The 26549-nt window shown below is 27.2% G+C and overlaps 1 protein-coding gene across 1 annotated transcript; it reads left to right on the top strand.

Annotated features, from left to right (window-relative positions):
- Nucleotides 1-26239, top strand: LOC132926304 (dynein axonemal heavy chain 7-like). Its single transcript, XM_060990653.1, has 48 exons — nt 1-249; nt 872-1098; nt 2115-2268; nt 2330-2479; nt 4439-4621; nt 4762-5132; nt 5206-5725; nt 5799-6002; nt 6668-6957; nt 7021-7143; nt 7201-7354; nt 8352-9015; nt 9081-9196; nt 9266-9544; nt 9602-9832; nt 10405-10570; nt 10649-10794; nt 10877-11125; nt 11715-12047; nt 12139-12318; nt 12393-12524; nt 12605-13033; nt 13103-13551; nt 13620-13767; nt 13987-14199; nt 14260-14574; nt 14635-14751; nt 14821-14961; nt 15020-15178; nt 15307-15536; nt 15593-16569; nt 16634-16862; nt 16942-17095; nt 18040-18173; nt 18251-18442; nt 18884-19289; nt 19635-19817; nt 19915-20098; nt 20182-20333; nt 20414-20563; nt 21245-21396; nt 21470-21846; nt 21914-22106; nt 22969-22978; nt 23178-23415; nt 23743-23894; nt 24280-24417; nt 25604-26239. Exons 1-48 carry the CDS (start codon nt 1-3, stop codon nt 25955-25957), a joined length of 11697 nt encoding a protein of 3898 aa, XP_060846636.1. The 3' UTR covers nt 25958-26239.
- Nucleotides 26240-26549: the final 310 nt, after the last annotated feature.

Here is a 26549-nt window from a genome sequence, read left to right as displayed (position 1 = left end):
ATGATTACTGAACGTATTAAACAAGATTTTTATGCTAAGCTGATCTTAGATTACACCGAGCACTTATTGCCCGTAGTTCCGATGGATAAATTCAAAGATCCATTACTCAATTTTTATAACTTTATAAAGTTTGCCGTCGAAATCAATTCAAATAGTTACACTCCAATCGGACAAAATATAGTGAATAGAATTGTGTGTAGTTTACCAACAAAATACCAAACGTCACCACTAATAGAAGAGTTAATAAATGTAAGTAAATACATTTATAATGATACTTTCGAGATAACTAATTTAATATTATTATTGTGAGAAATATATAGATGCAAACACGTTAATAATCGTAGGTAATATCTTTAAGCAAATGAGCAATACGAGTTTCTAATATTCTTTATCAAATAGATTTGCTCATAAAGTGTCATAGATTTGTTTTTATCAGTTTTTCATGTGAAATTTATTAAATAAAAATATTTATGATAAGTAATAATATATACTTATTAAAGCATTATTTATAGATTAAAATCAACTTATGACTGAATAATTTGAAAAAAATCTTTGTAATAAAATTATTAATTTAAATTATTTTTTATTTTATATTCATTACACAGAATAATTATTTAAGTTGTACTATTGCAATTATTATGTAATGTAATAAGGTTTTTTTTCAAATCATGTATTGTCAGTGACACTAATACGTCTTGTGTAAGTACCTACTTAAGTTAATTTTACGTAGACATATCGGGTACAGTTTATTATTTCTATATTATATTCATAATCTAAGTATAGTAAAACATTTTAATTTAGTATATTATTCTATTGCGATTCGTGTAATATAAATGTATTATTTATTTATTATGATTAAATGGCTTTAAAGGAACACAAAAAAACATTAAAACAATCAACAATTCAAATAGCGTTCAATGATCTATACAAAGATCATAAAAAGCTGTTGGTAGATACACCGGCCAAAATAGAATTACGAGAAACTGCACATCTATGTAATGAATCAATTAATCATTCAAGGTTAAATCTTGAAAAAAAGATCCTGCAATTCAATCCAATAATCGTCCAAATGATGAAATTATGGAACGAAGACTTTAAGTGAGTTTGTACAAAATAGATACTCACCTAATTCATGTTAATAAATAAATTTTCTAATATGAATTGTATGCATAGAATTATTATTAAAAATCTTAAAATAAATAAATTAAATCATATTTCATATAATAGCTGCAATAACGATATTAATGAAATATTTAATGTTTAATTAAATATACAAGTAAAAGTATTTTCCACAATGGTCTGCTTACGTATGGTACGAAAATTGAGGAATTTATAGTTCATCAATAGTCATAAATAATTAATAACCATACCTATAGCATTTAATGAGGATATAAAAAAAATATTGTGAATGTATAATATGGTAACAATTAAAATGTATAATTATAATAATAATAAAAATATAAAAATATAATAATATAAATATTATTATTACAGTAAATTCCCGTTTAAATGGAGCATTAATCTCGGTCGAAATTCAAATTTAATATTCTTAAAATCCACAGGTAGTTTAATATCCCTCAATCGTGTTTCCATTGCAAAGATGGATCCACACGAAGATTATTGTTATTATTTTTGTATATTTTAATAATAACATAGGTATTTCATGAATATTTATATAAATATATATGACCATATACATATATTAGTTATTTACAACGTTCTTAAATGATTAAAAAATACATAATTGTCTCACAGGCCACAGCAACATGTATTTTTTAGTGTTATTGCTGTTATGGCATTTATTTGAAAAAACTTACTTTACATGACTTTAAATATTCATACAATTGTTATACAAATTTTAATTGTATTTTATTATTTAATCAGTTTGAAATAAAAAAAATTAATAACTTTCTTTTATTGCAAATCAAATCATATTATATTAATAGTATTTTTTAATTGACATAATTAATAGAAAAATTATTAGATACAAAATAATTAAATTCACTGGATTAACATACTATCAAAATTTAACATATTATTATATAGTATATATATATTAATAAATAGTCCTTTTACGATTCAACTGTGTTCAATTTAAAACCTTCTCGTTACAGATATATAACTTTCTTAAATGCTGATGATTTAAGTCAAGAACATATACATTATAATATAACAGAATTTATAAGTTATATATTGGTGAAGTTAAAAGTTGTCAACGATGCTATGAGAAATGAATGGTTTCATCGTGTGAAACAATTATTTCAAAAAGTTAGGTTTTTAATTTAATTATTTTATTTGTTAAATTTAATTTGTAATTTTTTTTTTTTAGAAAAAATATATTACAAAATTACCAACTGCGAAAAGCCAGCAAAATCAGTCAACTTTTTTTAATTTCATTGCTTACGTCATGCAAATACATTACAAATATTTTATACAAAAGACTATTACGGAATATACAGAATTTATGACTGACCATACGGTAATATATAAAAATAAAATAATTTAGTGATATTGTTATGCTTACATTTTAATAAATCATTGCCGTCGTGCAAAAAGTGTCCAAGTGTAAAAAATGACCAAGTGAAATAATATGGCCAAATAGTTACCATAGTCCTTTTCCAACTGTAGAAAACACGACCAAGTGAAAATTCTAATTATATACCAAATTATGGGCTGTTGTATTTTGACTAAGTGTTTAAATTATTTTTTTCTACGCGGGAAAATTATCCAAATATATTTGATCAGTTTTTTCATAACGTTCAGTATTACCAAGTGAGCTTGGATAATATTGATACACTACGATATTGACAAAAAAACGTCGTCGCCGTCGTGCAAAAAGTATCAAAATGCATAAAATGACAAAAAAGTTAAATAATAATATGGCCAAATATAACATTGTTATACACAAAAGTACAAAAATATTATTATGTTTATTATTTATTTTAAAGTATTGTGTAACATCTATTCCTATACACAAAAGTTTCTGTAATGATAGTATTATTATGTATTATTATTTATATAAAGTAGTTTGTTTCATATTACATTGTTGTACATAAAAATAGTGTACTTTTTGTACGACGGCGATAAAATGTAAATTACTATTATTTATTTTACAACTATTGAATAATAATATTTTGTATGTCTATGAAATTTTAAAATCAATACAAATGCATTTATATATTAATGAAAAAATAAGTAAACGGGATTATTTATTATTATCATTTATTAATTCAAAATGTTATTCTATCAATTAATAATCTATAGTAAGATTACATTTATCAATATTCAAAGGTTAACTCTTAAACTAAATTTAATTTAATTAAGATATTTAAAATGTGATATATTCCTTTATATTTTAAATATATTAAATACATATAACAAACAGTTTAATGAATGAAAAAATAATTATTCCTATTTCAATAAATTCAAAACAATGGAAACAAAAGTAAATTATTGCATGGTACTAAACAAAGATTATTCGAAAGCACCAAAAATTCATATTTTATTTTATGCAAATTTTTAACAACTAAATTTATTAATTTATACAACAATTTTATTATATTACATGTTATATACTTAAAATAGTGAAATTAGATTTATTTTTTATTAATAATAAATTGTAATTTTTACAAAATACCTTTAATTTTAAAATATTACCGTTTTTATTACCATTTAAAATTTAATAATAATTGAAAATAATTACCATTTAATATAAATAATTTGTACAGTGAGTTCTGCTTAATGTGATCACATTGGTTCAGATCATTTTGATTCTATTAACCGGTTGATTCCATAAATTATTCCAAAATAATCTCTTTATTTATGAGTTTATATTTATAATATGTATGTTTAAAATTAGATTAAAACAAAATAAATTTAAAATAAAGTAAAGAAACTATCTATTTTTGATTGTACTTGAGAATCTAATAATTTAATTTTCATTAGCCTGAAATTAAAATCCATACTCAGTTAATATAATATATTATACATAATTTTTAATTATTGAAACCTAAATAAATAAATAATAATATATATTGTACCCATAACTTTTGGAACAACTGAAAAGTATTATTTTCGACATATTTTTGAATAGCTCCCTTTAACTTTTTCAAAACAATTCTTGTTTCTTTTTAGTGAAGGTTTGAAATACCATTAAAACGACAAGAACGTTCTTAAAAAATATTCAATTATCCGGTACTTGGTGATTCTAAAAAAAGGTTAATTTAACATTAGTAACATAAGAAGTGGTTTGGGATTTTCAATTTTGATTCCAATAAACGGTTGATTCTATAAACCAGTAATCACATTAAGCGGAACTCACTCTATCTCAATAAATAGTCAGTATTAGCACTTGAAATATTCAGCATTAAGATTTAAGCATTCGTATTTTTTGAATAATTCTACGTAATTTTTATTTCATAACTATTGGGCTGAAAAGAAACATCCAGTTTTTAAGACAAGTTTAGTGTATAGAAACAATTCTTTAAAATATCTGCCGTCCTATGGGCGTTTACATGATTTTATTACATCAATATATGAAAATATAAAAGAAATATCATCAAATTTATTACGTATTGAACATTTATTGTATGAAGAATATCATACAACTCCACTTTTGGAAGTAAGTATAATTAATATTATTTTACATCAAAATAATTAAAAAAGTTAATTCTAGCTCATTAGCGTCTAATCAGTCAACGCTAAATTCTCGAATAACTTTATTAATAAAACCAATAATTTATTATAGTTTTTATAACTCAGGTCGATTTAGATTATGAAATTATTTGTGAGAATATTAAAAATCTAAAATCATACTTGGATAATTGTTGGGAACAGAGAAAAGTTTATAAAGAAAAAGTCGTAAGATACCTTTATTTAATTAACGGAAAAGCCGAAAAAGAAGTGGAAATATTTTTATCCAAAAACCATACTTTTGAAGAATATAAACATGCAATAATTAAATATCATGAAATTTCTACGAAAATATTGATCGAAATACTCCCAATAGCAAGTATAGGGATATTTGAAATTGATTTCACTGAAATAATCAATAGTTTATACAATCAAGGAAACACATATAAGAATAATATTATAGCTCATATGAAGTCTGCTTATATGTTTATTGGAAAAAAGTAAAATTTAAATTTAGTTGAATACATACTATAGTCATACTAATACAATTATTTGTTACATTAATTATTTTAGATTAAACGAACAGTATTCATATTTTATTGAAGTAATATTAACACCGCCGAAAAATACCGATGAGCTTATAAAACTTATCGCTTTTGTTGCTGATACCAGAGACAATATCTTACCTAAATTATCAAAACAAACTATCGAAGTGTTATCATGCGATATATTTCTGATGGACTACATAGAATTTACGAAGGAGGAGATGAAAGAAAAAACTAGTACATTCCGCTGGGCCAAATACATTAACAATATAATTTCTATGAATTCTAAAATGGTTTTAAATAAAACGAAAGAATTTAAAGAAGTTCTACAGGCGCGTATTAAAAAATTCAATGATGATCTGAACATCTATAAATTAGAAATAGATGATTTTCGACTATTAGGGGACATAAATGATATACAAATATACGCAGAAAAATCTCAAAACTTGGATGATAAATTAACTGAAGCTTTGGAAACAATTGATGATTTTAACAAACAAGAAAAATACTTTCAGATGAACGAAAGTGTATATCCACTTCGAAAATCGGTAAATATACCTACATTGCGCAGAAATAATTGTTATACGAATGACGTATTACCGTAGCGAGTGTGTGTTTAAGATTTCAGATTCTTTAGCGCCATACAAACTGCTTTATGATAACTGTTCAGAGTTTATAGTAAATTATGAAAACTGGATGAACGCAACTATTGGTACATACGATCCAGAGCAGATCGATCAAAATGTGACCAACTACTATCGTAACTTAACAAAACTTGAACGAACGTTTATGAAAATCCCTGCACCATTAGCTATTGCGACTACGGTGATTACAAAAAATCGTTTCGTATAATTATAATGATTATTTTTTTTTAAGATAACACTTTTAACATTAGGTTTAAATACAGTAGTAAAAAATATTCCAATGATATAAAAATCAAAACCTCCTTATTTGATCAGTTAATGTTTTTAACAAAGTTTGATTTTATTATAAATAGTTTAGATATTTTAAAGTCGAAAATGCTTTATTTGAATAAGTAAAAATTGTATTTTAAGTTGTATTTAATTTTAACGTTAGTCGCTGAATGAAGTATCTACAACAAATTTATTTTTAACACTTATGAATATCAAAGTTTATTATATAAATATTTACTAAGTTACTTTGTTTATTGAAAGTATAAATAATGAGAAATAAATCGTAGCATGTAATAAACATAAAAATATACAAATATACAATTGTACTCAGTCCCATAGATATTAACTTTTTCCGAAGTATCTTGCTTAAATTTTAAATATAATCAACGTATCATCGTTGAATCAACACAAATATTATTTATTTTATATTAGACTATAAAATTAAACCATACAGTTTTTAAAAATACAAACATCATTAAACTAATTTTGATATAATAAACATACAAGTAAGCCAAAAAAGTACACAATGCACATATGTATATTAAATTGTTAAACATAATAATATTATGTATACAGGTGCGATCGTTGATCGAAACATTTAAAAAAAGAATTCCAGAAATATTAACATTGGGCAATTTAGGTCTTAAACGCCGTCATTGGCAGGAAATTTCAAATATAATCGGTTTTGTAATGTTTCCGGATCAAAATCTAACACTATCAAAAGTTTTAAATCTCAATCTTGGTAAATTTGTACCTCAATTTGAAATAATCAGCGATGGAGCTTCTAAAGAAAATAATTTGGAAAAGAGGCTAAATACTATGGTGGATGAATGGAAAGATTTAAACTTTACCGTATTAGACTACAAGTATAATATACACAATTTAAAAGTTTACTTATAGAACGGAGATAACTTAATTTTAAATTCTAGGGATTCAGGAACATATATTTTATCAGGCATTGATGATGTACAATTATTGCTCGATGATCACATATTAAAAACAACTGCAATGAAATCTTCTCCATTTGTTAAACCTTTTGAAAAAAAAATATTGTATTTTATTTTAATTTACATTATTGAACAATAAAATATGATAAATTTTTATTTTAGAGAATGGGAAGCTAAAATTGTTTCTCTAAATGAAATAATAGAATTATTGGTCAAAGTTCAAATTACATGGATGTACTTGGAATCAATTTTTTCATCTCCAGATATACAGAGACAGATGCCAGATGAATCACAAAAATTTAATGCAGTTGATAAGGTAAAAGTACTATGAATTTTTTAAGATTAATTATAAGGGGAATTTTTAAATATAAAATTTATATAGGTATACTCGTATGTCATTTATGTAGTATGTATACTCTTATATTCACGTCAACATTTTTCTTCAGAGGCGTTATTAATATAAGACGCAGAGTTGTGCAAGAAATCGTATTATAAATTTAAATTTTTCATTGTGAATTAAGATATTTTATTTATGAAACATTTTTTTTTAGCATTTAAATAATTACTATCTTTAATTGTGTTCTAAATTTCGTTTAAGTTTAATCATTTAAAATTAAAAAAAAACACTAATCAATTTTAAAATTTTAAATGATCTTTTGAATTTGTATTAAAAGAAAAATATTATCAATCATAAAAACTTCGTAATATTTAATTCTAAACATACTTACTTTACGAGCGGCTTTGAAACAGGGTTGGCAAAAACCAGGGCTTTTTTTCAACCAGGTTGGGGTTTTTTAGGTATTTTCAAAAAAGCCCCAAAAAACTTGGTGGATTTTATTGTAAAAGTAAAAAACCTATTCGAAAAAATCAGAATTTTTTTTAAATAACATAGTTAATTGTAAATTTTTTTTTAATTATTCATGAAGTTTTTACAGGAAAAGTAAATTTAAATTTAATTAATGCTAACACCTTATTAAAAATAAAAAATTGTTAATATGTCTAATGACCATTGATGTGTAATTTTATACTTTTAATTGTACTTAATAATTAAAATAATAATTACTACATTTTTTTTTTCAAATCAGTTTAATACTTTAATTGGAGAAATAAATTTTACCTAAATGGTAAATTTTTCTAAAAATAACATAAGTTAAAAAAAAAGTGAATTTCTATTTTATCCAGAAAAGCAGCCCGGGTTTTTTCGAACTGTTATTTTTCGGGCCAACCCTGCTTTGAAATGATGATTCTTTTTTCATCATAATAATATGTTAAAATTTAAATATTTAAAATTTGAAACCTTCACATTTTTTTAGATTTGGAGAGATTTGATGAAAGATATTAATAAAACAGTGAATATTTTACAAACAGTTAATATAGGAAACATCTTACAACATTTAAAAAAAAGTTATGTGCTTCTAGATTTGGTACAAAAAGGTTTAAATAATTATTTAGAAACAAAACGACTTTATTTTCCAAGATTGTTCTTTTTATCAAATGATGAACTTCTTGAAATCATATCAGAAACAAAAGATCCTAAGAGAGTGCAGCCACATCTAAAAAAATGTTTCGAAGGAATTGCTACACTTATTTTTACTGAAAAACTAGATGTTATATCTATGGTATCTAGTGAAGCAGAAATCGTAAATTTATCATTAACAATTAATACAACCAAAGCTAGAGGTCAAGTTGAGAAATGGCTATTAGACTTAGAACTATCAATGAAGACTACCGTACGTGAAGTAATCGGAAAAGCTTTGTCAGCTTATCAAAATACCGTTAGACATGAATGGGTAATGCAATGGCCCGGACAAGCAGTCTTAGCTGTTTCGTGTACATATTGGACTGTTGAGATGACTCAAGCAATTAAACAATATCCTGAAGGTCTTTCAGTATATCTGAATAAGTGTAATAGACAGATTGATAAAATTGTTAAATTGGTTCGTGGTGTATTATCAGTTCAAACACGATTAACGTTAGGTTAGTTTTATTGAACTAAAATATATTACTTATTTAACTAAAACAAATTATACACACTATAACAGGAGCATTGATCGTAATCGACGTTCATGCTAGAGATGTTGTTGATGACTTGGCAAACAAAAATATTCGTAAAACGAATGATTTTGGATGGATTAGTCAATTGCGATATTATTGGATTGTAAATATAGTATTATAAATAATGTATGCTAACAAAAACAAATTGATTTAAAAAATGATTTATTTTCAGGAAGAGAATTTATTTACCTCTATGATAAATGCATCATTAAATTATGGTTATGAATACTTAGGAAATTCAGCAAGATTAGTTATTACTCCACTTACTGACCGTTGTTATCGAACATTGTTTTGCGCTCTTCAATTAAATTTGGGCGGAGCACCGGAAGGACCCGCTGGAACCGGAAAAACAGAAACTACCAAAGACTTGGCAAAAGCGATAGCTAAACAATGTGTTGTTTTCAATTGTTCAGATAGTATGGACTATATTGGTCTTGGGAAATTTTTCAAAGTTAAATTTTAATGCTAAATTCTTGATACCGATCTAATTGGCGCTTATCATTTATAGGGTTTACTGTCATGTGGTGCATGGGCATGTTTTGACGAATTTAATCGCATAGATTTAGAAGTCTTGTCAGTAGTTGCACAACAAATATTGACTATTCAACGAGGTGTACAGGCTGGATTGATTAAAATATTTTTTGAAGGGTCAAATTTAACATTGGATAATACTTGTGCTATATTTATAACCATGAACCCAGGTTACGCTGGACGTTCGGAACTACCAGATAATTTGAAAGTAATTGAGAAATATAAAACATAAAAAAGTATTATGATTTATTATGTACATTAATTACGTATATTTCACCAGCCCCCCCCCCCCCAAGTTGGAAAATCGTTGATTATTTTTCGCCATTAATTAGTGTGAAATTTGTGTGAATATGTGCGATACAGGATAAATTCAAAAAAGCTTTGTGGGAGGAGGCTGGAGAAATATTCCCTGGTTCCCTAAGTATAAAAACCAACTTCTTTAGATTTTTTTTTTACCAAAAATTAGTGCGCGATTAATGTGAATTTGTGTGACCAAAATGAATATTTGTGCACAACCCCTTAACCTCAGTAAATACGTTCTGAAAATGTTCGCACAAATTCACACAAATTCCACAGTAATTAATGGGGAAAAATAAACAACGATTTTCCAACTTTTGGGGCCGGTGAAATGTACGTTGATTTATTTTATTATTATTATCTAATCTTAATCTTAAAATACAATTTCTTCTTAATATACGTAATGTTATTTTTAAAATATGTGTTATTGATTTATCAGAAATGGTTATCATATATTTAAATATAATTTGATTTTTTTTTCAGGCTTTATTTCGTTCAGTAGCAATGATGGTACCCGATTATGCTTTGATATCTGAAATAGTTTTGTATTCTCAAGGATTTAGTTTAGCTCGTGCATTGTCAGTAAAAATAGTGGCAACGTATAAATTATGTTCCGAACAGCTTTCATCTCAAAACCATTATGATTACGGTAAAAATAGATACAATGCTTATAAAACTGAAATTATAATTACATAAAATATATAATAATAAAATATGTCCTACATAGGAATGAGAGCGGTTAAAACGGTGTTGACAGCAGCCGGAAATCTAAAACTAAAATACCCGGAAGAAGATGAAAATATACTCATGTTGCGTTCTATAAATGACGTTAATTTACCAAAGTTTCTTAAACATGATATTCCATTGTTTAAAGTAAAATAATTTTTTTTATAGATTGAATAAAATTACCAATCTAAATAATGATAACATTATCATAAATCGCTAATACTTATAGGGATTAACATCAGATTTGTTCCCTGGAATTGAATTGCCAACGCCAGATTATAAAATTCTAAACGCCGCTATAAAAGAACACTGTAAAATAATGAATCTACAAAGTACCCCGTTCTTTATGGAAAAAATTCAACAAATATATGAAATGATGATCGTTAGACATGGATTTATGATTGTGGGTTTGCCGTTTAGTGGTAAAACATCAGCCTATAAAGTACTCAGCGGTGCATTGAAAATCATTGAAACTAAAGTAAACATAATCATTTTAATACTCTTAAACTTAAGTTATTTTTTTTGATCTGACATATTTATGTACTAAAAACACTTTCTCGTTTGTGCCAGTCAGTACATTTCTAATGACACACCGAACAAACTACTAATATATCAAAAAAAATTTCATATTACTAATGTGGCCCTTAAAAAAATATTAATTGGTGACTCCTGCACTTTATCTATTCTATTATAATTCAGACTATATATTACATATTATAACTTAATATTTTCATCTTGTTGTAGAAAAAGAAGTAAAGACATTAAATAAATAAAAATAATTTTAAAGGTGATTCGTTAATTAAATATGGATGATAATTTACTGTGATTTATATAGATAATAATATTTTATGGAGATTGAATAGAATACAAAAATGTTTTTAAATCAGCTGGGTAAAATGACATAATAATATCACTTAATAAAAAAATACAATTTCAAACATTCACTAACATCTCATGTTTTTTTGTTAAATTCATATCTAATTTTATCGTATAGACCACTTTCATAAAATAAGAATTTGTTTTATAAAATGATAACAATATATTGCAATTATTTATTTAATTAAAAGAAATTAATGAATGAACACAAAGTGGAAATTATGGTAATAAACCCCAAATCTATAACATTGGGTCAACTTTATGGTCAGTTTGATCTAACATCACACGAATGGTCAGACGGGATTTTAGCTGTTGGGTTCAGAAAATTTGCATCTTCAACTACTCTCGATAGAAAATGGTTGATTTTTGATGGTCCAGTAGATGCCATCTGGATTGAAAGTATGAATACAGTATTGGACGATAACAAAAAACTATGTTTGATATCTGGAGAAATTATACAACTTGCTAATACAACTAATTTGATTTTCGAACCTATGGACCTAGATGTTGCATCACCAGCTACGGTAATCGAATGATGCTGACTTAAATTTATTGTAATTTTTAATTTTTTTTTTTTATCTTACCTACAATATTTACATATATTTATCATTTAAGGTTTCAAGATGTGGCATGATTTATATGGAACCAGTTTCCTTGGGCTGGGAATGTTTAGTAACTTCGTGGATAAACCAATTGTCTCCTTACTTAACCTCGAAACACAAAGAGGCATTACATAAACATATCTTACGATTCACTCGATCAATACTGTTCATGTTAAGACGTTGTAATATTAATGTAAATAACGTATCATATAATATTATAATAGATAAATAAAAAAATGTTTGTTATTTCAATTTACTTTACTGTAGGAAGTGTTTCCTACTAGTGATTTGAACTTGGTTAGATCTCTAACAAATATTTGTGATACATATTTGAAACCATACTATGAAGAAGAACATTTAAAAACAATCTCAGAGGTTGATATGAGATCTCAAATAGAAGTATATTATAATTTAATATTATATTTTATTTCCAAACCAATATAATTAATATTATTGTATCTAACTTTATTTTTCTACAGTGTATTTGTTTCTTTTCTTGTATATGGTCAATGGGAGCTGCATTAGATACAAAAAGCCGAATAAAATTTAATCTCTTATTTCGAGCATTGTTAGAAAAGAAATTTCCTAAAAAAGTCGCTTATGCATTAAATATACCACTTGAATTATGTCCGTCACCAGATAAACCATATACGAATTTAATTCCCAAAAATGGTTTAGTTTTTGACTATAGATATGTTCTGAACAAAAAAGGCAAAGGAGTATGGAAACTATGGACAGATTATATAGAAGATGAACCACCGATACCGCAAGACATTCCTTTCAATGAAATTATAGTTCCTACAGTAGATACAATAAGAAATCATGCACTAATGTCAATGTTAATAGAAAATAATAAACCGATATTGATGGTAGGTAAAACTGGAACAGGAAAATCAGCTTACACTATGGTATGATGCAGCTCTGGTATCCCGGCAATAATTATATTTAAAATAATATTTACACTTCTTCTATTTTAGAATTACATCTTTAAAAAAATCGACAAAGAATTCAACAGCTCCTCGTGTATTAATTTTTCCGCGCAGACTTCATCAAATATTACTCAGGACATAATTATGAGCAAACTTTTAAAGAGAAGACGTGGTGTGTTTGGACCTCCAATCGGTACTAAGTGTATAATATTTATTGACGATTTGAGTATGCCACTAAAAGAATACTATGGCGCTCAGCCGCCTATTGAGCTATTACGACAATGCATGGATAAATTTCCATGGTACGACCGTAAAGAATTAGAGGCCATACACCTTCAAGATGTTCTAATATTATGTGCAATGGGTCCTCCATCATCAGGAAATACCGTGACTCCTAGGTTTAGTCGTCATTTTAACATAATCGTAACAAACGAATTTGACGATATTACTATGGTTTCAATATTTAGCAAAATTTTAGTTTGGCATTTAGAAAACAAGTTTAGTAATTTTTAATATAAGAATACATTTTAATCGTTTTCATAACCAATTTGGAATTTTTGTATAGAGGTTTTGCCAAAAAATTTTATTCATCTGTTGATCAGTTGATTAATTCAACATTGGAGGTACATAAAAAAAGTATCGGATATTTAATGCCAACTCCAGCTAAGTCGCATTACTTATTCAATTTAAGAGATTTTTCTAAAGTCATACAAGTAAATATAAACTTTAACATCATTAAAAAATATATAATTTATAATAACAATAAAAGATTGTATAAATTTAACTTGTACAACATTTAGTAAATAAATTAATATAAGTAAAATATATATTTTAATTTATATCTACATAAATGAGTGCAATCGATGTAAGGGTGTTCATATTTTAACAAAAGTAAATTTTTTTTTTTAATTAATCAAATTTTTTTCCATTAGGGAATTATGTTCTCTGTTCCTGATACTATTACCGATGTAATTTCCATGAAACGCCTTTGGGTACATGAAATACTTAGAGTATACTACGATCGTTTAGTAGATGAATCTGATCGTGAATGGTTTTTTGACAATTTACGTCTTGTCTGTAAAGAATTCCTAGACGAAGACTTAAATCAAATGTTTATTCATCTTATCATGACGGAGAAAAAAATAGTAAAATATTAATAAAATAACTTTACAAATTTAATTTTTTTTTTTTTTATCAATAATTAGGTGACTCAAAATGAATTGCGTCAGTTGATTTATTGTGACTTCTCTGATCCACATTCCCAAGATAGAAACTATAAGGAAATCCGTGATTTAGACAGTCTTCGATTGACTGTTGAAGAATTCCTCAATGAATTCAATCAAATTAGCAAAAAACCTATGCATTTAGTGCTCTTTAGATTTGCTCTTGAACATCTATCTCGGATTTGTCGCATAATGAATCAACCACGGGGTCATGCTTTACTTATTGGTTTAGGAGGATCGGGACGCCAGTCGTTAACAAGACTAGCTGCACATATTTCACAATATGAACTATTTCAGGTATTCAAAATACAAATGAAGAGCTTCTTCTTAATTAAAATATTATATTATTATACTTAGATAAAAATGACTCGCTTATATGGAGTAAATGAATGGCATGAGGATTTGAAAAACATATTTAAGCAAGCTACTATTGCGTTCAATCAAAATGTTATATTCCTGTTTACGGACTCAGAAGTAAACAGATTATAATAAAATATAATACATATAGACTATAGATATACATAAAAAAATGATATGGTATAGATAAAAGATGAAGGAATGGTTGAAGACATAAATAATTTACTAAATTCTGGAGAAATACCAAACCTATTTGTAATGGACGAAAAAATAGAGATCTGTGATAAAATGCGTGAGCTAGATAAACAACGTGACAAAACATTACAAGTAATTAAACATTTAAATTAAATAATGAATTTATAATAAAAAGTTAGCATTTAATTAGACTGATGGAAGTATAACTGGTTTATTTAATTTATTTATTCAAACTGTGAGAGACCAACTGCACGTATCGTTAGCATTTAGTCCAATTGGAAATGGCCTCCGAACAAGAATTAGACAATTTCCATCACTTGTACAATGTTGTACTATCGACTGGTTTCAGGTAAATAACAAATATAAGCATAAATGGTTATACTAGTTAACTTTATTATTTTTATTTGAAATGTTTTATTTATACGTGTATGATTAAAAATGATTGTAGTGTTAAAAATTATTTATTTCATTATATAGACTTGGCCATCGGATGCTTTAATAGCTGTTGCAAAAACATTTTTAAGTGACGTTGAATTAACAGATCATGAACGTAATGTTAGTATTAAAATGTGTCAACAATTCCATTTGACAACTATAGATTTATCTATAGAATTTAATGCTAAATTGCAACGTAAAACTTACGTAACGCCTACTTCTTACTTAGAAATGATTAACACATTTAAAGATGTTTTAAGTAAAAAACGACTGTAAGTTAATAGTTTAAAAACAATATTATAGTAATTTATAAAGTATTATTTAACAGAGAAATAATAACTGCAAAACGTCGGTACGAAGTTGGATTAGAAAGGTTGCAGAACGCAGCTGACGATATAGGAATTTTGCAAAGAGAATTAAAGTATTTAGAACCTGAAATTATAGCTGCTTCAAATAAGGTTAAAATAATCATGCAGAAAATAGAAATAGAAAATATAGAAATATCAAAAGTGAAACAAAACATTGAAATAGATGAAAAAAATGCACAAATAACTGCAGCTGAAGCACAAGAAATAAAGGATGAATGTGAAGCTCATATGGAAGCTGCAAAACCTGTATTGAATGCTGCTCTTGCTGCATTAAACACATTAACTCCTGGAGATATTACATTTGTAAAATCCATGAAAAATCCTCCTAATGCGGTTAAATTAGTCATGGAAAGTATTTGTACTATAAAGGAAATAAAACCTGACAAAATTCCTGACCCATCTACTGGAAAAATGGTGGAAGACTATTGGGGGCCATCAAAAAAATTACTTAACGACATGAAATTTTTAGAGCATCTCATTAATTTTGATAAGGATAATATACCAAGTGCAGTAATGAAAGTAATCAATGAAAAGTATGTTGCAAATCCAGATTTTGATCCAAAAAAAATTAAAAAAGCTTCAAACGCTGCAGAAGGTTTATGCAAATGGATTAAAGCAATGTCTAGTTATGACAAAGTGGCAAAAGAAATAAGACCAAAAAGAATTGCTCTAGCTGAATCAGAAGCCATGTATAACAATGCAATGAGTGAACTTAAAGAAAAACGTTCACAGCTTGCCGAGGTCGAAATGAAACTAAAAGTTGTGCAAGATACCCTCGAAGAAAATGAAAGAAAAATGACAAAGTTACAAAATAATGCTGACGAAGTTCAAACAAAAATGATACGAGCTGAAAATTTAATAGGTGGATTAGGAGGGGAAAAACAACGATGGGGACAAATGGCTATAAATCTCGGAGAAAGATATTTAAACCTTACGGGTATATTAACATAATTTCATAATGTTTGATTAGTATAAAAATAAATAAATATGTTTTGTTACAGGTGATTTGTTAATAAGTTCCGGTATTATTGCATACTTAGGTCCATTCACAATGGACTACAGAAGCCAGCAGATCAAGGATTGGGTAAAAGAAATCAGCGAAAATGAAATCATATGTTCTAAAGATTTTCAATTAAGTGCAATACTTGGACAGCCAGTCGTAATCAGAGCTTGGAATGTGGCTGGATTGCCTACGGATTTATTTTCTATAGATAATGGCATTATTGTCATGTATGATAACAATATAGTTAGATACAAAAAACTGATACTTAACTTTCGAGTGTTATAAATTCTAATTATTTTCCTTCAGGAATGCTAGACGGTCAGCTTTAATGATTGATCCCCAGGGACAGGCCAATAAATGGATCAAGAAAATGGAAATGGAAAATTCTTTGAACACAATACGCTTCAGTTCACCCAACTACATTACAATTTTGGAGCGTGCCATCACCAGTGGTCAACCAGTATAAAATACATTTCTTCTTTGCTTTTCATTATTTTTTCTCGGCTATTTGAGATCGACCACCCTTACACTACACCTCTATTTTTATTTACTGTAAATTGATATCTTTTTCGGTCTTCCTTTTCCTCCCTTTTTTATAACATGTATTTTCATAGCCCTCTCACTGTTTCAAAGTTACCTCTACTTTTTATCTCAACAGCATCCTCCTATCTCACAAAATATTCTCTTCAGTTAATCTAATCCATACACGCATAATTTTATTTCTTACGTCACCCTCTAAACTCCCATTATTTTGTACAACCAAATCTAAGTACATAAACCTATTAATGTCATACACTAGATTATCACCCAGTAATATACAATTATTTGACCTATTTCTTGATTGCTTCCTCGCAAATAATACACAATTGTCTATGATGTATTTATATAACACTCTCAATATTTATTTTTCTTAATGACCACAATACTACTCAATCTTTGCACTGTAACATATGACTAAACATATAAAATCAACATTTGGGGTTCATCACTTTCTTCTTTTTCAGTTTCCTAACTACACTACGTCCAGTTACATAATGCTTTTCTCTCTACCTATAGAACCATTCTATTAGAATGAATTTATAATAATTGTTATATGTCCATTGTCCATATCAAAATCTAGTACTATTCCCCTATCACATTACTCTTTCTAAAACCATAACCTCCGTGTACCCTCTCATGCAGTCTTATCGTTTTCTTAATGTCCATTCATATCCCCACCTACTACAATATCCTCCTTCGCTAATATTCCTTATACTATCTCAATATTTCATTTTTATTATGCTAAACTCTTCTTCAGAACACTCTACACATCCTATTTGTAGAGCATAATAAATCAGTTACTTCTACTAAAGTATGAAAAATATATAACATTAAAAAAATATTTTTAAATCTAATACATTTCAGGTTTTATTAGAAAACATTTATGAAGAATTAGATCCTATATTAGACCCTGTGTTATTAACACAAATATTTTTAACTGGTGGAACTTACTGCTTAACACTAGGTGATTCCGTCATTGAATATAATCACAATTTCAGGTACAAATATTGACTTTCATGATGCTGTGTTAATATATATATATAATTGTTTGTTTAATTATTGTATGTCTTTTAAGGTTTTATATAACAACTAAACTTAAAAATCCACATTACTTACCAGAAGTAGCTGTAAAAGTGGTATTATTAAATTTTATGATAACACCTATTGGTCTAGAAGATCAATTGCTAGGTGAAGTAGTGGCTAAAGATAGACCTGATTTAGAAACTGTGAAGAATGAACTGATCATCCAAGGTGCTAAAAATGCCAAGTAAATAAAAATATTCATAATTTTTGAATCGATCAATAAATAAATTGTTCACAGAAATGTTTAATATTACAACGTATACAAGTAGTATAAAACTATAAAATGTTTCTCATTAAATATTATAGTTTCAACAAATTTATAAAATTATTAGAAATAACTATGATATTATAAAAATAATTAATATATTAAAGTTATACGTCCTTTCATTATTTTTAATTTTATCAAAAATTAAAGAATATTAAAATTAGCCTAAGTGCAATGTATGAATTACATCTAATTTAAAGATTTTACACATGAAACTTTTTTAATTATATTATCGATGTTTCAAAATCCAAAAATAAATCATATTATTCATTAGAAAACCAGTGATAATATTCCATTACTCAGTTTTAAGGAACTAATCCACATTAATTAATAAATCTTAAAAAATAAAACATTTTTTAGATCATTAAAAGATATTGAAGATAAGATATTACAAGTCTTGAGTTCTACTGAAGGAAATATTTTGGAAGACGAAGGTGCTGTAAATATATTAAGTTCTTCAAAAGTTTTGGCTACCGAAATAAAAGAAAAACAAGCAGAATCTGAAATCACTGAACGAATAATAGATAAGACAAGGCAACAGTACCGTATTGTTGCCACACATTCAACAAAATTATTTTTTACTATAGATACATTGGCAAATATTGATCCCATGTATCAATATTCTCTAGCATGGTTTATACAATTATTCAGTGTAGCTATCAAAAATAGCCCTAAGCGTTTAAACATTGAAGATCGAACAAATGAATTGATTAAATATTTTACATATTCCTTATACGTTAACATATGCAGAAGTTTATTTGAAAAAGTAATTTTTACCGATTATTCAATAGGTGTTTTAATTTTAACCAACGATATAAAATCAAATAAAAGGTCATTTTTAAACAATGTTTTTATTTAATGAGGAATTTTAATCTAAAATAAATAAAATACTGTAAACATTTTAGTACAAATATAATATTTTATTATTATTATATAACCAGTATAGGTAAGTACAACAATTTTTAAATTGAATGAATTAAATGTTGTTAAAATTAAATTTTACAAATAATATATATTTAGATATAAATTATGATAAAAAGAAAGAAAGAATAATTAATTAGTTTCTCTACTAAATATATAATTTTTAATAATCGTTTATCTATATTTTTAGGACAAATTATTACTATCGTTGATTATGGCAATTAATTTATCTGAAGAATTTGACACAGATGAATGGATATTCTTCCTTACTGGTGGAATTAGTTTAGATAATCCGTTTAAAAATCAGATTAGTTGGCTACAAAATAAAAGCTGGGACGAATTATGTAGACTTGAAAATCTTCCTAAATTCAAGGTTCTATTTTATACATTTTTATTTTTAACATTTAATTATACCAGCATATATTTTTTGAATATGTCGCACTAAAAAAAAAACAAACTTTTTATTTAAGAATATAAAAGTGGATTTCGAAACCAACACAAGCAAATGGAAAGAAATTTATGATTCATTGGAACCACATTTAGAAATATTTCCTGATCCATGGGATAAACATCTAAACTATTTTCAAAAATGTCTCATATTACGCTTACTTCGATATGATAAAATTATACCGGCTATTCAACATTTTGTTGCTAGTAAGATAATTATTATGTATTATGAATTATAAATAATAATTGGTATTCTAATTATTTGATATAATCTACATATTTTATAACAGACGAATCAGTATTGGATCATAAATTCATAGTTCCCCTACCATTCGATTTACCAACAATTTTTAATGACTCCAGTTGTTTGACTCCGTTAGTTTTTGTTTTGACACCTGGAGCAGATCCAACAGCAATGTTGCTAAAATTTTCAGAGAAACTGGTATTTTTCTATGCATAACATTATAGTATATATTGAATAACTTTAAACATTTGTATATAGTTTTTTTTGTTTTTACTTAGGGATTTTCTACCCGTTTATCGGCTTTATCATTAGGTCAAGGACAAGGACCAATAGCCTCAAGACTTATAACTGAAGCTACAAGAATGGGTAACTGGGTATTGTTGCAAAATTGTCATTTAGCTAAAAGTTGGATGTCACAACTTGAAATGGTACACGGTTTAACTTCATATTATATTTCATTTATACTTTATAATTCAAGGTTCAATAAAATAAAAAAGATTTTTCGTATTTTCAGAAAACCATTTTAGTTTAAAATTATACTTTTAATATGTATTTATTAATCGGCATGAGTAATGTGTATACATATCATTTAGTATATAATATCTACATTTTACATAATAAATTCTACATATTATGGGATTTAATATAAATGTGTATAACATGTAATATGCATATACCTAATGGAGAATATATTATATTCAAATTAATACAAAAATATCCAATACAAATTTAAACAAATTATATGGGCTTAGATATTCTGTGGTGTATTAGTGAATCGAATACCACTCACATGTCTTGCAGGCTAACATCATTTTTAGAAAATGAAATCCAACATTTAGTTTGTAAGATGGAGTAGTTAGATTAGAATTAAGTATTAACATAGAGGACCTGTCATCCGTAACTTAAAAAACACTAAAATCAGTTAAAATCAAAAACTTAAAAATACATCGATTAATAGTTCAATAAAATGAACATCAGAAACCTATTTTCTTAACTTTGCATTAATTATAAGTTATAATTTGTAAGTTTTCAAACAAAATATAAGTTTATTAAAATAAAAGATAAAATATATTTGATTGTAAAAATGTGTAGCATATTTTATTTTTTAGATATGCGAAAGCTTCAATGGTGACCAAACTCATCCCGAGTTTAGACTTTGGTTGACATCATATCCCGTAGAGTACTTTCCTGTTTCGGTTTTACAAAATAGTATAAAAATTACAAATGAACCACCAAAAGGACTTCGAGCTAACCTTTACAGGTATTTATATATTTTATTAAAACGATTTAAGAAACTGCATACCTCATTAATGACTACCTATCATTTGGATTAGATCATTTACAAGTGATCCTATTGTAAACGAAGAATTCTTTGAAGGCTGTAAACAAGGTAGTAATTTTAAGAAAATGCTTTTCGGGCTATGCTTCTTTCATACTCTTATACAAGAACGACGTCATTTTGGTCCAATCGGATGGAATCGACCATATGAATTTAACGAAACTGACCTCAGAATTAGCGTCGTTCAGTTACAAAACTTCCTTAATGAATATTCAAGAATTCAATTTGAAGCTTTGCGTTATCTAACCGGTGAATGCAACTACGGTGGTCGTGTAACCGACGACTGGGACCGTAGATGTCTAAATACGTTTCTAAATAAATTCTATACGCAAGAAATTGTCAAATACAAAAATTATAGATTTGATAAATCTGGTAAATTTAAGATAAATAATAGATATGGTTCACACGTCTCAATAAACTCATTATTATATGTAATTAGGAACTTACTATTGCCCAAATTTTAAAAAATACGACCAGTTCGTTGATTACATTCAAGATCTACCTTCGATTACTCGGCCTAGCATATTTGGTATGAACGAGAATGCAGATCTCATTAAAGAACAACAAGAAAGTGACATTCTACTTACTTCTGTTCTCAGTACTCAGGTATGTACATTATACATAAATTTATTGTTCCGGTGATCCCTTACGTTCTGAATGGAGTATAATTAATTCGGTTCTGTTAGTTCATTTTCTGTTGATAGTGGATGTTGGTCCTTGTATGAACACGCTTGTACTCACTGGTTTTGCGCTTCGTATTTGTATTAATAGACGCTATATCATCTCTCACGTCGGTAACGAGGTAAGAGTTTGAGAAAACCCAACGTCGCGTGGGGAGATTCCGGGGAAGGCCCAGTACCGCACGGAAACACCCGGCGGCGACGGCACTGTAGAATGTCCGACGTCGATCGTTGGCGTCGGCAGCGGCTGTCATGTCTCGTGGTTTATCCCCTTTTGATTCTACTGCTGCTTCCTCGATTGGATATAATTGACAACCACTTGGTTTATATTAGTTATCCAATGTGCCTATGCCCTATATATTGTTTTAGTTTATCACGGCATTTGATATTTTTACGTGAATTTAAGAAACATTATGATATAATAATTATTTGTTGTTATTACCGAATGCGCATCATAATGTCACCAATAATAGATCGATTGGGCAAGTTTACACGTGTTGTACGCCTGATTGCAACCAGTAACATATAACTCCGGCTCACAGAGTCGGCGGGAAGTTAGACGCTCCATTGTAATGACCCCATACGTCAAACGTACTGTATTGTAGCGTATTTGTGACGATCGGTATGTTAGAATGCCGACCGACTGTACTTAGAACTTATGTACTATGGACAAAATATTGGCGAAAGCTACAAAAATAACATGCAATAGATAATTATGTTAATATGTATAATGATATTCTTCATAATAACAAAATTTCATGTAAAATTGTAATAATATTTTTTTTTCTAAAAAAACATTTACCTAATTCTTTAGTAATTTTAATGTAATCATTTTTTTTTTTAGGTTTTTAAATTATTAAATCTATAACTTTATATTATTATTCCTAATCAAAATATTGTTATGAAGATAATAACGTATAAATATCGCATACTATATTTTAATCATTAAGTATATTTAGTAGTATTACACAATAATATTAGTATAGCATATTATATATTTGTTAAAATGCATACAAAATCTAGAATATGGCAAGTTCAAAGGAAGGAAAAGGAGTATCGTCAGAAGAACTTATCATTATATTTGCTGTAGACGTTCTAAATAAACTTCCGATTCCTTTCGATATAGTCCTTGCCTTAGAAAAATACCCTACTAGCTACAATCAGTCTATGAACACAGTTTTGGTTCAAGAAATGGGACGGTTCAATAATCTTTTGAATGTAATAAGTTCAAGTCTAATTAATGTTCAAAAAGCTATCAAAGGTATGTAACGATGTTAATTAAATCAACATTTAAGATAGATTAGAACTTTTAGTACTTAAAAAATTGAAATATCATACCGTAAAAACATATACTAATTACCTATCTGTTGATAGTTATTTATGATATTCATCAAACCATAATATTTATATACTTACATCTTCTTTATTAAACAAAATAAAATAATAATTTACTCGTATTTTATCAATATTTCTGTGAGCACGCGCATTAAAAATTGGTAGATAGGTACCTATTTTGAAACAAAACAAAATATTCAACTTTGACTTCATAAATAATAATAATATATTATGTATAATTTATTTTTATCAGGTCTAATACCAATATCTAATGAACTGGAAGAACTGTGTCAGAGTATCATAAACGGAAAACTTCCCACAACTTGGGCAAGAAATTCCTATCCATCTTTAAAACCATTGGGAAGTTATGTGAAAGATTTCTTACAAAGAATGGCATTTTTGCAAGTTAGATTATTAGCTTTTAAATAGTATAAATATAAATTTTATTCCTTAGCAATAAATCAATTAAAAATCAACTTTGTAAAATCGCAAATTTAAAACATAGAATGAAAAGTCCCGATCAATCTAAAGTATTAGGTCTAATAATTGAATCTAAATTTAAACAATTAAAAATATTACGATTTAATTAATTATCAATTTATTTATCTCTGCATGACTTACATTCCATCAAATCTAAATATAAGATAGGTTGATAGGTACATATCTAAAAAATCAGACTTGATTTTATACGCCTACATAATATCTAAGTACTTAAAATTTGAATTATTAATAACACATTATTATTGTTGTTCAGATTGGTAATAATAGTATTATTCATTTAAATATTTAGAAATGGTACGATAATGATGCTCCAAAATTGTTCTGGTTGTCCGGATTTTATTTCACGCAAGCTTTTTTGACCGGGACGCAACAAAATTTTGCCAGAAAGTATAAAATACCGATCGATTTACTGACATTTGATTACAAAGTATGTCGTTTTATTAACTAAATAAATTAAATAATATTTTATAGTAATTAAGTGTATAGTACCTTTATCTATTACTTTTCTAAATAAGGTAAGTAAATGTTGAAGAACTTTTATAAATATAAACCTGTAGGTACACAACACATCAGCACATATGTATAACCACAATATATTAACATAAAACTATTCCATGTATATTTTTATTTATTTTTTTTATTTATATTATTCTAACAAAATTGTTATACAAGATATATTATATTAACTAAATATTTTAAACTGAATAATAACAGCTTTCGACGATATTTAATATTAAACAAATTACTATGTTCACTAAAAAAAGATTTGAAAAATACGTAGATAATCTGTCCACCTACGATTAAAAATAAAATGAATTCACACAAATATCTGTCACAGTAAAAAAAAAGTAGAAACACCGTTGTAAGAAAACCACAATCATCAAATAGTAAATACTTCTGCAGTTACATAACTATTTTCTATATAAACTAATATTTCATAGTTGCATTGAACGTTTGAATTTATGTTTAAATATAACGTTGATGTACATACTAGGGGAAATTACTAAATTAGGACAATTTGAAGTTATGTACAATAGTTGGGGAAAAATTCCCGATATTATCGTTATATTAAGACAATAATAGTATAATATAACACTACAACATTTTTAAAATAATGACTGCTCAAGAGACTATACAGTACTTACATACCTACCTTACCTACCTATAATACTTGGTGTACAACAACTTTTAAAAATAGAGTCATTTGAAATCAGTTTAATAAAATAGGAAATAATGACAAAGAATTTACAATACTAATGACTAGATGGAGAATATAACCAAAATAGTATACAATTTAAGAGATATTCGGTCGATATTTAGGTCGAGAATGTTTCTAGTCCGCAACTATGGTAGTTGTATAATATATTGTATATTAAAAATGTTTAATACCTACAGCTATTGGTTCATATAATTGTTTTTATTTTATTTAGTTCAAATTCGACAATTTTATTATTGTAAAAAAAACAATTCTCAACTTTCAAAGGTGAAAATTACATACACACATCGCCCTCAGTCCCTCACCCTTTAATAAGTCAAATAAGTGATCTATATTCACCTTGTTGTATTTTATATAAATAATATAGATAACGAATAATGATATTATTGAACTGTAGATATTGAAAAAATCCATGGCGACAGACGTTGAGCCCGTTGACGGTGTTTACGTGTACGGTCTATACTTGGATGGTGCCCGGTGGAGCGACCGGAAGGCTGTGTTGAAGGAATCGAAACCGAAACAGCTGTTCTGCGCCATGCCATTGATCCACTTGCTGCCGTCAACGAAGTCCATCGCAAGACCAATCGCAGTATATATGTGTCCGATGTACAAGACGGCTGAGCGGAGAGGCACGCTGTCTACCACCGGACATTCTACCAATTTCGTGATCGCCATGTCTGTGCCCATCGACGGATCACCCGAACACTGGACCATGAGGGGCGTCGCTCTTCTTTGTCAATTGTCCCAATGACCACCCAAATTTACTCCACACTACCACGAATGACGTCCCATGAAAACACAATAATAATTATTATACTACAATATAAATATATCTAATATGTTGATAAAAGAGTATATATAGTAATATTGTAACGCGTGGCTAATTTCCGATTCTCCAAGTCGTGACTTTGAAATGATTGTTTAGTCAATTTATTATCGACACTAGTTCTATAATGTAATTTAAGTTTTATATTTTATATAACAGATTTATGTAAAAGCGTGAAGGTCATCCTATGGACTCCAACAGCTCTGTTACATTTGAATGTGGTGTGCTGAAAGCTTTCTTAAATGCAACGTTCCCGTTCGTCTTCTCCTAGACCTGAGGTCAATTAATCTGAGATATGAATTGTTTCTAATAAAAAATTCATCTAGTTGGTAATTACGGATTCAAAAATAGGAATATTACAATAATTGTCTTAATGATTTAAAAAGACTAACAAAAACACAGCGTGAAAACCGGAATATTAAACCAGAAAAACCAACTTTCAACAATATTGAGTTGTTTTTTTTTTTTAATTTAAAAATATGTAGTTGTAGAAACTTTATATTATACAAAATATACT

Source organism: Rhopalosiphum padi, chromosome 1 (assembly GCF_020882245.1).
Source record: "Rhopalosiphum padi isolate XX-2018 chromosome 1, ASM2088224v1, whole genome shotgun sequence".
Classification (NCBI taxonomy): domain Eukaryota; kingdom Metazoa; phylum Arthropoda; class Insecta; order Hemiptera; family Aphididae; genus Rhopalosiphum; species Rhopalosiphum padi.
This window is presented reverse-complemented; position numbering and strand designations above follow the sequence as displayed.

Bases quoted from the DNA above. Each gene is read 5' to 3' on its own strand.
- LOC132926304 (XM_060990653.1), top strand. From the start codon at position 1: ATGATTACTGAACGTATTAAACAAGATTTTTATGCTAAGCTGATCTTA. The intron at 19,818-19,914 runs GTTCTATTTTAT...TTTTTATTTAAG, and splicing joins AAAATCTTCCTAAATTCAAG to AATATAAAAGTGGATTTCGA. The intron at 24,418-25,603 runs GTATGTCGTTTT...ATTGAACTGTAG, and splicing joins TACTGACATTTGATTACAAA to ATATTGAAAAAATCCATGGC.